Below are 12,590 nucleotides of genomic sequence, written 5' to 3' on the forward strand. Positions count from 1 at the left end.
TATCTTCGGCCTCAAAAGGTTCGTGCTTATGGTGGGCAATGCGCCAGATGTATTCCCTAACACAAAGGTGCCACATGGGTCAGCGAATGTGGTGCATTGCTCTCATAGAGACGATCCAATACAAGTACGACAGAATGTTGTGTACAGATAAGTTGTGGGTTAGTTAACATAAGTTCCTATAGACTAACTTGCCTGCAAGTTTTATAAATGCAAAGAAGTCTGATATGTATAAGGAAAAATATTTTTGGTGAAAACTTTCTATAGTGAACCTCGTGATTGAAAGTTTTCTTCGTAGAAATGCTACAGCGTGTATCATCGGCTATAAGCGGACGAGAAAACAAAATCTCATATCTTCTGCTGCTGCTATACAACTCTTTCGTGCGTTACACAACTACATACAACTGTACATTGCATTTTCAATCAAGTGGGTCTGTTATGTCACTGAACGAAAAGCTACGATAATTATTTCCGCTCGTGCTTCAGCATGATTTTCAGACTCATCAAGACTAAACATTCCTTAATTTTAAACAAACGTTGCAATTCAGATTGTCAACTAGCAAACATGTTTGGCCAAAACCGGTAGACCATCGCGTAGAGTGAATTTTTCTACTCGAGTCTGCGGTCTTAGTATTCTTCACAGCATACATTGTTTATTCCAGTCCACATTTTTCCTTACTGCATAGTATGAATGATAAGTCTAGAGCTCATCCTGTAAATGGGATCGATGGTGACCTAACGCAATGAGAACTAAGTTTACAGTTTCCATATATTAGTTAATGATGACAACTCCAATGAAGTGTGTGTTGACTTGAAGTCAACCAAGCGAAGAACACTGTTTGAAGCTACTTTCGGCTTCTTGCGAGATTCTCTCTACTGTGAGCCCCGAATTTGGAGTAATAACGAAGGTAGAGGGCTTTTAGATCTATAATTGTTAAATATAGTAACAGTTCTTCACGGATGCTAACCAATAAGGCCAAGCAGCTGTAGTATAAAAATCTTTAGCTCTTTTGTCTACTCAGGAATAGTGCTATAAAAGGCAAAAACAGAAACACACACACACACACACATCACACTCTGCTGTCAAGACACTGTTCGAAATGCTACCAAAAAATGGCTCTGAGCACTATGGGACTTAACTTCTGAGGTCATCAGTCCCCTAGAACTTACAACTACTTAAACCTAGCCAACCTAAGGACATCACACACATCCATGCCCAAGGCAGGATTCGAACCTGTGACCGTAGCGGTCGCGCGGTTCCAGACTGTAGCGCCTGGAACCGCTCGGCCTCTCCGGCCGGCTAGGAGACCTGTACTCGAATCTTGGCCTTGGTACAAATTTTAGTTCACAGCTTCATTCTGCATACACATCAAATCACTAACTTTGATTAATAGAGTAGCTGTAAAATAGGTTTCTTACTATTAAGTTTTCTACAGGTGAGTACGATTGGGGAGCAAACAAGGAGAAAGTTACGTAATAATGTGATACAGTTCTAAGTGGCTGACGGCTTTGCTGGTACGCTGAGGCTGCCGCGGCCCACCTGGTAGGAGATGTCCTTCTGGAAGCCGTGGAAGAAGAGGAGCGCGAGCACGGCGGCGGCTGCCGTCACCTTCATGATGACGGCCACCTTGGCGATGAGCACGGCCATCACCTTGAGCGCCAGCACGCCCAGCACCACCGTCTTCAGCACGATCGCCGTCATCGTCGTCCTCGTGCTGTTGTCTTTGTCGTTGTCGTCGTCGTCGTCGTCATCGTCATCGCTCCCGCTGTCACTGCTGCCGATCGGTAAGTCGATACCGCCGACGGTGAGCTTCTCGCTGCGACCTGGTAACGTAAAACGCATTCGGTGTATTATTGCTTGTATAATGAGACGTACGAACTCCACGCCGTATAGCACCTGATCACAGACTGTAAACGGAGAGTCGATGAAGACCAGAAGTGGTGCTGTAGGAACCATGTTTACGTTAATGTACTGGGTGGAAATTGATGATCTTTTTTAGTTAAACTGCAGCACATTACTGTTTGCTCAAGGGTACGTGCAATAATACGGGTAAATGTGAGTGCCAGGAAAACCGTTCCGAGTATTACGCACGCACACCCCTGGAATACACCCGAAGTGTGAAGAGACACTCCAAAAGTTCTAATTATCATCTCAAAAAGATAAAGTTAGATAATTAATTTTTTTTCTACAGTCTTGGTAAACACTGACAACCCCGCGCCACAGTACCGCCTCACGCCGCCATAACAGCCAAAACAAAATTGGAGCAACACAAGTGCGGTTATTCAGGGGAAATTTTGCAGGTGTACTGGTGCCACTCCAGATAAAATCCTTACCAATCTGGATGAACTTGACTCACCTGCAACATTTCTGCCGAAACAGAATTACCACACAAAGGAAGGAAGATTACGGTTTAACGTCCCGTCCACAGGGAGCTCTTTAGAGACGGAGCACAAGATCGGTTTGCATCAAGGATGGGGATCCAAATCGGCCGTTTTCTTTTAATGGAATTATCATGGAATATGTCTGGAGCGATTCAGGGAAATCAGAGAAAGTCTAAACCTGGATAGTCGGGCGCGGATTTGAATCGTCATCCTCTCAGATGCGAGACCAGTGTGCTAACAACTGCGCCGCCTCGATTGCATATCGTCAATGGGTTGCGTCGTTACGTTTTGGTTCGTCTGACGGCATGCACCAAAAAACAGAGGTACGAGTAGTTGCCTACGTTCTAGCACTGCTGACATGAACGTTCAGACAAAAAACAATATTTCCATAACTTTATTTTTTCGAGGTAATAGTAAATACTTTACGACTATCCCTCATACATTTAGTTTCGTTGTTGTAGCTCTACGAATACACTTTACGAATACATGCTCCTCCCGTCAGTATCGCAATGCTGTCTTCCCATCGCCGGCCAGTGTGGCCGAGCGGTTCTACGCGCGTCAGTCTGGAACCGCGCGACCGCTACGGTCTCAGGTTCGAATCCTGCCTCGGGCATGGATGTGTGTGATGTCCTTAGGTTAGTTAGGTTTAAGTAGTTCTAAGTTCTAGGGGACTGATGACCTTCGCTGTTAAGTCCCATAGTGCTCAGAGCCATTTGAACCATTTGTCTTCCCATCCCCCATTAGAACACCATCCCGAACAATCACGTCACGAAATCCAACAATGTGATTACCTAGCCTGTCTCCAGGTTGTTTGAATAGCAGTGCCAGATTCATGCCAAATGTACTTTCACAATAATTATTCCTATAATGCGACGGGAAAGTACAAGGGGTACGCCTCCACAGGCCAGCAAAGACAGTAATATAGATGGAGTAGGAGCGACATGCTGAGAATTAAAACACTGAGCCCAGTTCAACTTTAACTGAATTGCTGGAAAAGTGCAGTCTCACCGTACAAGGTCATTAAACAAGTATCTTACGACACTCCCAAGATGACCTACAACACCCCTGTGATGGTTTCTATGCATAATTCACAGGACCACTTTGACGCTATAGAAGCTGCACGACATACTAAAATTGTTTGCCTGACCAATCTACCCACTGACATTTATGACGGTTACTGTGATTAGTTACAGTTGACAACAGGTAGGCTATCTCGAGCGAATAATCATGTAGCTGTCATTACTTGAGAGAGCTCCTTTTTCATTTTTCACTACTGTATTATGGTCCATAGCCCACATTATCTCCATGAAATATTGGTACAGCTGATTATTCCTTTCAGTCGTAGTTAACGGTTATTCTAAATGTAGGAATTTTTCAGCATGACACAACATACCTCACTAAATTTTAAATGTGTTACCGGAAGCACCTAGTCCATGATGCTGTACTTATTCCCGGAACCGAGCGCATATCCTCAAAAATTCAATTTTGGCCGTTTGGGTTTTTCAAAAACCTATTCGTTTTTAAGTGTACATTACAAACTTCATGTTTTTGAGAGATAAAAGTGAGCCGAATTTTTTATGCCTTATTAGACCATAAAATAGCACAAACCTCAAGGACTTTTCATGTGAAGCTGAAATTCGTTACATGTAGTTTACAGCAGTGGTTGTCAGCCTGGTACCCTCTACCCACTAGTGGGCGTTCCAGCCTTTGTAATGGGAGGTAGGTGGTATGGGTTTTGAGAACATTTTTATTATGTTTTCATGAAATTTTGACATAGTAGTTATTAAGTAATTATTACGAGATACTTTTACTTATTGCAACTCTGCTTTATACTCGTAAATTTTATGAAGTAAGGTTACTCCTCGACTTTATAACTCACCACTGCTGTGGAACTTGTGGACTGTTATATAATTGTACTACGTACAGAAATACAACAGTTAGCGGAGACAAAGAAGTTGACCAACCCTGGTTTAAAGTAATGTAAATGAACGACTCAGGTTTTCGTTACAGTCACAATGTCTGCAAAAATGGTACGAAAATTTCCATCAAAGGAAGTTCTAGGGTTGTTGGCCCCGCTGTTCGTATGAGACATTAACAGTCAACTATCAACTGAATTTATACAAAACTAGCGACCCGTCCCGCCTTCGCAAAATAACTATGGCGGACAGATTGTGTAATGAGGGGACAATTTTATTTACCACTGCCTACAGTTATGATTAAAATTCAGGGAACTACTTTAGGTAACTGAATTTTAACTAGAAATTCTATGATGATGTAAATTATTTAAACAGCGTACGTCAGGAAAGTTCTCAGTAAGCACGACATAATCGACAAACATGATCATAGTTCAAACAATTTGTGAATTATACATAAAAACCTTCCTCTTGAATGAGTCTATCTGTCAGTGAAAATCGTATCAAAATTCTTACACTAGTTCATGAGATTGGTCTTGAAATACAGACAGAAAAATGCAGCTGGTCTTGAAATACAGACAGAAAAAGGCAGCAAGGGACTCTACGAAACGTAGTGATGAGTCCAACTCGCTGTATGTCTCGGAGACCAAGTAAAATACATTTTGTCTAATGCTGTAAAATATGCTTCCTTATTTAGAGTTCCATATCCTTATTGTCATTTTATTGCTATATTCTTCCTTGGTGTGTTTTCGTTAATTCTGACATTGTTGGGGCTATTAACTGTTTTTTCGCCAATCCGCAATATACTGCACAGGTCATCATTCAGTATTCAGTTGCAAAATGTTTATTGTATCTTGTTAATTGTACTGTATGTCTGGTGTAAAAAATACGTTATGTATTTTCGACATCCATTGTCACGCCGCACACATGATGAGCTACAATAATGGAGCAATGCCAAGACATGATGCAGCGCTGTGCTTTGGGCACAGTCATCAATCTGTCTATTAAAAATAGAGAACCGTCCATTCAGATTACGGTTTCCCGTGAATTTCCTAAGTCACGTAAGGGCACTCTCAGTCTTCGTTCATTAAAGAAGAAACGACTGATTTCCTTCACCATCGGACCTAGTGCCCCATCTCTATTGGTTTCGTCGTCGACGGGACATTAAAATATATGCTTCCTTCATCGTGGGTCCTTAGATGCATTTTACAGTATATCCAGAAATTCAGCCCTTGTTGTTTTCGTTTTTCTACAAATTCACAAGAAGTTAATAATGAAGTCAAAGAAGAAGAAGAAAAGAAGAGACAGATGAGGAAACCGGAAGCATTTGGAACGCGGTAAAATAGAAGAATATTATAAAGTAAGTCGACAAATAAGATAAGGAATGAAGAGATATCAAGAAGAAAAGACGAGTAAAGAAATTATGAAAAAAAAAATGCTTGAAGAAGACACAGGTGCTGGGATACCCACTGCGGCGTGTAGTAACACTAAACTTATCCATGGAAAACATCAGTTGAGGAGAAAAACAGCGGAGACAAACTGTAATAATTACATTATGGAAGATGCTGGCTATGGTAGTTATGTCAGGATGAAAAAATTAGCATAAAATAGGAAAAGATGAAGGATAGTATCAAATCAGTCTGAGACTGATCAGACTGAGAAGTAAAAAACAATAAGTGTATGACTGATATGTAAATGGGAAAAGAAGAAATGGCTTTGCCATTCCGTGAAGAGCGTTACCTGTTGACCAGCTCCTCGCACTCGGAAATTCAAAAACATCGTATTCCACATGGTCCGTCTGAGAAACAGACAAATTTTTGAAAAATCGAGATTTGCATAGTAGCTGTATGCCACTTTATTACAAATGATGAGATTCGGTCATCGGGTGTAAAACATCAATTACAGGACATAAGTCAGATTATGATAACATGTATCTACATCAATTCTAAATACAACATGTAGCAAAGAGAAAGTATGCGGGAAAGCAGCCAACACTTAAAGTAATATGTTAACCTATAACCTTAGGTGTGTGCTGGGCACTTCCCCGTTTGCCATCGCTTTGATGCAGGTCTCACGATGTGACAGTCCCATAATAGATGTCATTTCATGCCTAAATAAGATCCGTTGTTTGACCGAAGCTGTTTGTTTATAGTAAAACGACTCACAGTTAACGTGCAAATAATGTTTCTTCACAAATATTTAGAAGTTGTAAATCGTCACCTACTTAAAACAACGTAAAAGGCTTTGTTTATAAAATACTTTCCTACTGCCAGCCACGATTATCTTTTTATGTGTTTCACGACTCGTTTCGGGAAATGATGCCTATTTTCAAGAACGTTTTTCGTGTGTTATATCATTTAATTCCTGACATTATCGTCATGTGAGGTACTGCAATGGTCTGTTGTATTTACAGAACAGTGCATTTGTTTGTTATATTTAAAGAACAATGCAGCACCTCACGCATTGAAATCATCACGAATAAAATGTCAGAACATATTACAGACTCACTTGAAAAAGGAAATCATTTCCCGAAATGCTTCGTGCAAAATGTAAATAGAAAGGTAATCGTCAATGGAAGTAGAAAAGTTATTTTATATACAAATCGACTGGTTTAAAGCCACAGACTATCGCTAATATTTCTAACGGATAAAATAAAATAATATAAGCTGAAAAATATTCTCCCCTAGACTATGAATATTTTTCGATGCGGAGTGTCATTAGAAAAATGAGTTTTCCTTTATTTATATATTTTTCATTTAGATGCAATAGTTTACCTGAGGTGGACTGACTGTTTGAAGCAATCCTGCTTCCTTGCACCTCTGAGTAGACACCTAAACTGAACCTGCTCCAATAAGTTACTTTCATGTTGACTGTCTGACTGTCGCGTACATTAGATCAGGGCACGACAAAAACGATGACAACGCAGTTGCAGACGTGTTGTGACCGGAACCTACCTGCCCCGATTGCCTGCTCTAGGCTCCGAAGGAAGCCGCGCGTACGCGCTTCCTGCACGAAGTCCGCCACGGGCCGCAAGTCGAGGCTGAGCACGTGGCTGCGTGCGAACGCCCACACCTTCCGGCCGATCAGCTGCAGCAGCGACGGGCCGGAGTCGCCGTCAGACCGCGAGGTCGCGGCCGGCTCTTCCTCGCTGGAGTTGAGCGGCTGCTGTGGCCACACCTGTGGAACGGGTACCCGTGTAACAGCGTGCACGCGAAACAACAGCAAGCACTAGTTGCTAGTGCTGAGACTGTTGCGGTGACCCAGGAATGGTGGCAGGTCTCCTATAGTCATAACCGGTATGAAAAGTTTTCTTGGAAGTACAAAAATTAACGATCGAGTGCTAAAACTAAGTACTGCTCTATTTCCCACAAGTAGTCTAGCTACTGCCCTTGACAATGAAATGCATATCATTTTTTAATTCACCCATTTTTACTCGACCACCATATCAGTGGGCAACACTGCGTATTCAAGAGGTAATTGGTAAAAATAATCAATACTTATGGTATTAAGTATATTATACCGTGTGACTGAATGACTGGGGCCAGTCTGGAGAGAGAGGACCTACAGGTTAACATGTAATAGGAATTATGAGTCTTGTGTGGCGACTCCTAAGACTGTTGAGAAGTGGATGTTAGGTTAAACACAGACAGAGTTTCCTGGGTCTGACCGGAATTCGATTCTGGGACCTCTCGGTTTCTGAGCATGCGCTTTACCGCTAGACCACCATGCCTGACATCGAGCGTTACCGTTGAACTGAAAGTTCCTGGCAGATTGAAAATGTGTGCCGAAACAGGATTCGAAGCTAGGGCCTTTGCCTTTCGCAGGCAAGTGCTCTTTCGATTGACCTATCCAAAAGCATTTTAGTTTTAGTTCTGCCAGTAAGTCCAAATTTCACAGAAAATCTCCTGTATACCTCGCGAGACTAACAGTCCTCGAAGAAAGGATATCACCGAGACATGGCTTGTCTACAGCCAGAGATATAGTTTCCTTTCTTCTCGAAGTCCTAGGCCCAAAAGATTTCCAGGAGAGCTGTGAAACTTCGAAGTTACGAGATTAGGTACTGGCAGAAGTAAAGCTGAGAGAGATCTACTGAGTCTAATCGCTAGAGCATTTGCGCGCGAAATTCTCTATACTACGGAACAGGCTGTCGTGGCATCTTAGTGAACTGTAACGTTATGTCGGTACAAGTTTCTTCAAAATCGACCAGTCAGCTGCAGTGTACGAGCAGTTTGCTACACACGTGATCTTGCGTTGCACGAGAGGGCAGAAACGATTGGGCACCAGTGTCTCCTCACGGAAGTGACACGTAATAAAAATATTTTGAGGAATAGAAGCAACGAATGCCGAGGTGTGTGGACTATTGTGCAGGTGAGCACCACTAAATGAATATACTACATCATCACTGTAGCTACTTTTGTGTCATTTCTCGGACTCAACATGTTCCGGCGGCGTGTAGAAATTCGTCTATAATAAACTGCACGTCCAGTGCAGATGAGTTGATCAGTTTGAATAAACTTGGAACGGTGTAAGGATAATACATTTCGAGATCGCATAAACAGCGGAACACCAAAACGCAACAATGAACAATTTCCTGGTAATGGCAGCAGTTTCTCACTCTTGCTCTGTTTATACATCTAACTGTCAACCTATTCCTTTCTTACCTCTGAAATCCGCATGATCTTAGCTCATAAACGGATGATCAGAACAATCTGGGCTATTATTTTGTAAATTTTGTGCGTTTCGCTGTTCAGGTATTTCATCAGTATATACTCCCTCGCGGGATTTGTGCTTAATTAAACGAACGTTTTAAAAAGAAACTGCAGTATTAACTCAGTGAACACTAAACATATATTTGCCGATGGGTAACACTTCCCATGCCGTTGCACAGAAATGTCTGCTCTACACTAATGGGAAATGGTGGTGGTGGTGGTTAGTGTTTAACGTCCCGTCGACAAAGAGGTCATTAGAGACGGAGCGCAAGCTCGGGGTTAGGGAAGGATTGGGATGGAAATCGGCCGTGCCCTTTCAAAGGAACCATCAAGGCATTTGCCTGAAACGATTTTAAGGAAATCACGGAAAACCTAAATCAGGATGGCCGGAGACGGGATTGAACCGTCGTCCTCCCGAAGGCGAGTCCAGTGTGCTAACCACTGCGCCACCTCGCTCGGTCTGGGAAATGGTAATGGGCAACAAAATACGAGGGTTGTCGGTAGGAGCTGCTGGAGCCTATGCGATGTACAATCGTAGCAGAAACCTGTCCTTGACGTCCCACATTCAGATTGCCGATATTCTGACTCACTGTTTAGCAGACCGTCGATCCACGCCGTATGGCTATGTGGAAGCGATGTGACACCGGTTCGTCAAACACTTGTGTGATTTACGCAAATGGAAATATTGTCTCTGCGATGTTTAACATGCAGCCTAGGTATATGTGATCCCAATTCACGTGTAATCTCAGATACGCTACGACCCATTCGTCCCAAGCCGGTTCTCTATCCGCACAGCTGACTGTAACTGACTGCTCAGATAGCGCTTTTGCACTCGCGCCATACGCCGCATCTAGCCGCCAGAAATTCGGGCGACATATACGACACATGGGACAACTCTTTCTAAGAACTTCAGAATTTTGCAGTAGCAGTATTAATAACTATACCTAATAGACCCTAGATTTTAAAATCTGAATGTTGAAAGGCCTTTAGAGCAACGGCCTTTTATTCTTAATCCAGTGCTCGCAATAATTTAGAACTTTTCGTTGTAATGTGTTAACACACTTTTTCTAATTTTTTCATGTGTGATCTGTGCTCTGGGAACTCCTTCCATGCCCAGGTAATTTTGGCTCACATCGATCCATAGACCCTGAGAAAAAAATAAACACAGAAATTAAAAATATAAATGAAATTTAAAAGTGTAAAGTTTTTCAAGGGTGATATAAAAAGATCCTGCTATTTACGTTCTTGTACATGACTAAACACTCTTATGCAAATAGTTAACCCTGAAATTTTGATTTCAGTAGTCTAGTGAAATGAAAACGACGTTACAGACAAATGTCTTAGCAATTGAAACATAAAGTCTGTCCTACACGCAAGTCGACAAATGGAATCGTGACCTTTCTGAAACAGTTAATATTGAGTACTACTAACAATATACTTAATCACCAGTTTTCGACGAGAACTAACAAAGAACTTGACTCGGTTCATACATAAACATTCATGCAATAATGTCTTTTGTGACGTAGTGTTGAAGTAAAAAGGGAACTATTCTTTGGATGAAGAAACTATTGGCGGTCATTAGTTATGATGTATGATCCTCGTGTCGTGAAACTTCTTATTACGAGCGCATCAAATAGTAAGATAATCTCAATAGATTTCTTGTCAAGCCATGTTTGGATTAAATGAATTCTTCTCCCCTTATACACTTTTACACATTCCATCGATTCGGAAATGACAAGGGTGAGTGATAAAATTATTCATCCTAAACAACTTGATACTAAAAAAGGAAAATCGTAGATGATTTTCAACCAATAATCAGGAACATTCGTCAATAGTTGTGAATTAAGTGAAAATAGTTGCGCATCCAATGTGTATAGTGCGCACGTACAATGAAAAGTGATAAAGGATCACACGCACTGGGTTCCTATAGTGAATCAGTAAATGTTGAAGGACCAACATCTAGAGAAAGTAGAAAAGGGCAGCAGTGGTTACGGCGCTGATAACGCATACTATTTACACTATCGCACATAGATTATCAGGTTTCATGGGGTGAAGATACTAATTAGCCTTCATACAGCCACTCGACATGTGTACCTATTAGCGGTTTTCCAATATCGTTCTCTAAGTTAATAAGAAGGATTGTAAACGCAAAGCCATATCGTTCGGGAAGCACTACTGATAACCTAAAGTAAGACCGGTGACGACGCACATAAAAGTTTTGTGAGTATATTACGGCGTCATACTGGGTCACCAGCAAACCCAGGAGAAGCCCCTGTAACCGTGCCCGAATGTCGACTGAATCTGGCCGCAGAAGCCTACGCAGTTATATAAAATCACTGAGTTACAGACACGTGAAAACCAGTTTGAAATATAATCAAACAATTCATTTGTAAGTAACGAGCGTAACCTAAAGGTGAACCACGTCGTAGTACGTTTAACAATAGTTAAAAATTAAAGACAATAGTTAACACACCGAAAGAATCGCGTTAAAAACCCTGTGCATGTCAGTTCTGAGAAGTAAATACACTACTAAAACGTGATCCATTCGCATAAAACATCCGGATTCTGCGTTCGCTTTCTACCAAAACTGCCTTGGTCTCTCCTCTGTCCACAGGTATTCGCCCAATCGACGAGTGAAGAATCCTCACCTGGGTGAGATTGACGCCAGGCAGCAGGTTCACATTACTCCTGGCCATGAAGCCGTCAAAGTAGTCGGTGAGCTCCACCATGAAGCAGGAGAGGATGTCTCCGCCGGAGCACCTCACGCCCAGTCTCTGCATAACCAGACGCTCCCGAGTGGTCGGCTCTATCCTGTTTTCCTCCGCCGATTCCGCGCCATTTCGTCGTCTCACTGCATTAGAGGACACACCGTCTTCACTCACTGGCAGTCCCACCTCTCCATCCGCACCGGGCTGTCCAAAACTGTGACCGGGTTCCGTTATGGCTGTCGCGGCGGTCGTCTGCTCCACGGGCACACACTGGACAGCGCTGGCGCACAGGAAGGCGGCAGCTACGAGGGGCCAGCCGGCCATGGTGTCGAGGACAGGCGCCGTGTCGCTTCGGTCAGCGGGCGCCGGTGCCACTGTGCGTAGTGGCGGCGTTACGCGTCCCGTTGTTCTTATACCGCACTTGCCAATCGCGTTCATGGAGGGGCACGCCGCCAAGTCAGTATTCAGTGCGGCCGCTAAGCGACGGAATCACGCCAAATCAGACGCTATTGTCTTTCTTTGGCACCTGCGACCGATGTCTGCTGCGTGCAGCGAGACGTTAGTGTTACACTACAACTGTGAGAGGGGCGCTGGGATATAGGTTCGAATATATTTTCAGTAATTGACGTATCTGAATCACACGGCCGTATGCTAGTGCAGGCAACAAACTACCATGGGCCAGCCGTCGTGCAGAGACTACGTATAGTGCAGACCGTTTTCGAGTGACAATCACACATTCTCATTGGCAACTAATACACACGCACTCTCGTTGGGGCTTTCTCTCATAATGTCGGTATCAATGCGGAATGGTACAGCGGTATAGAGTAATGTTGCAGTGGACGAAAGCGAAGGTCTTTCCCAGAAAAAACTTTCGCAAATAT

The 12,590-nt window shown here is 42.8% G+C and overlaps 1 protein-coding gene across 1 annotated transcript; it reads right to left on the minus strand.

Moving 5' to 3' along the window:
• Positions 1 to 2,023: 2,023 nt before the first annotated feature.
• Positions 2,024 to 12,033, minus strand: LOC124606369. Its single transcript, XM_047138352.1, has 3 exons — positions 11,650 to 12,033; positions 7,247 to 7,469; positions 2,024 to 2,097 (listed from the first exon to the last, which is right to left on the minus strand). Exons 1-3 carry the CDS (start codon positions 12,031 to 12,033, stop codon positions 2,024 to 2,026), a joined length of 681 nt encoding a protein of 226 aa, XP_046994308.1.
• Positions 12,034 to 12,590: the final 557 nt, after the last annotated feature.

This window comes from Schistocerca americana, chromosome 3, assembly GCF_021461395.2.
Source record: "Schistocerca americana isolate TAMUIC-IGC-003095 chromosome 3, iqSchAmer2.1, whole genome shotgun sequence".
NCBI classification, from domain to species: domain Eukaryota; kingdom Metazoa; phylum Arthropoda; class Insecta; order Orthoptera; family Acrididae; genus Schistocerca; species Schistocerca americana.

Bases quoted from the DNA above. Each gene is read 5' to 3' on its own strand.
- LOC124606369 (XM_047138352.1), bottom strand. From the start codon at position 12,033: ATGGCCGGCTGGCCCCTCGTAGCTGCCGCCTTCCTGTGCGCCAGCGCT. The intron at 7,470-11,649 runs GTGAGGATTCTT...CCCGTTCCACAG, and splicing joins CTGGCGTCAATCTCACCCAG to GTGTGGCCACAGCAGCCGCT. The intron at 2,098-7,246 runs GTAGGTTCCGGT...GGTGTATTCCAG, and splicing joins AGAGCAGGCAATCGGGGCAG to GGGTGTGCGTGCGTAATACT.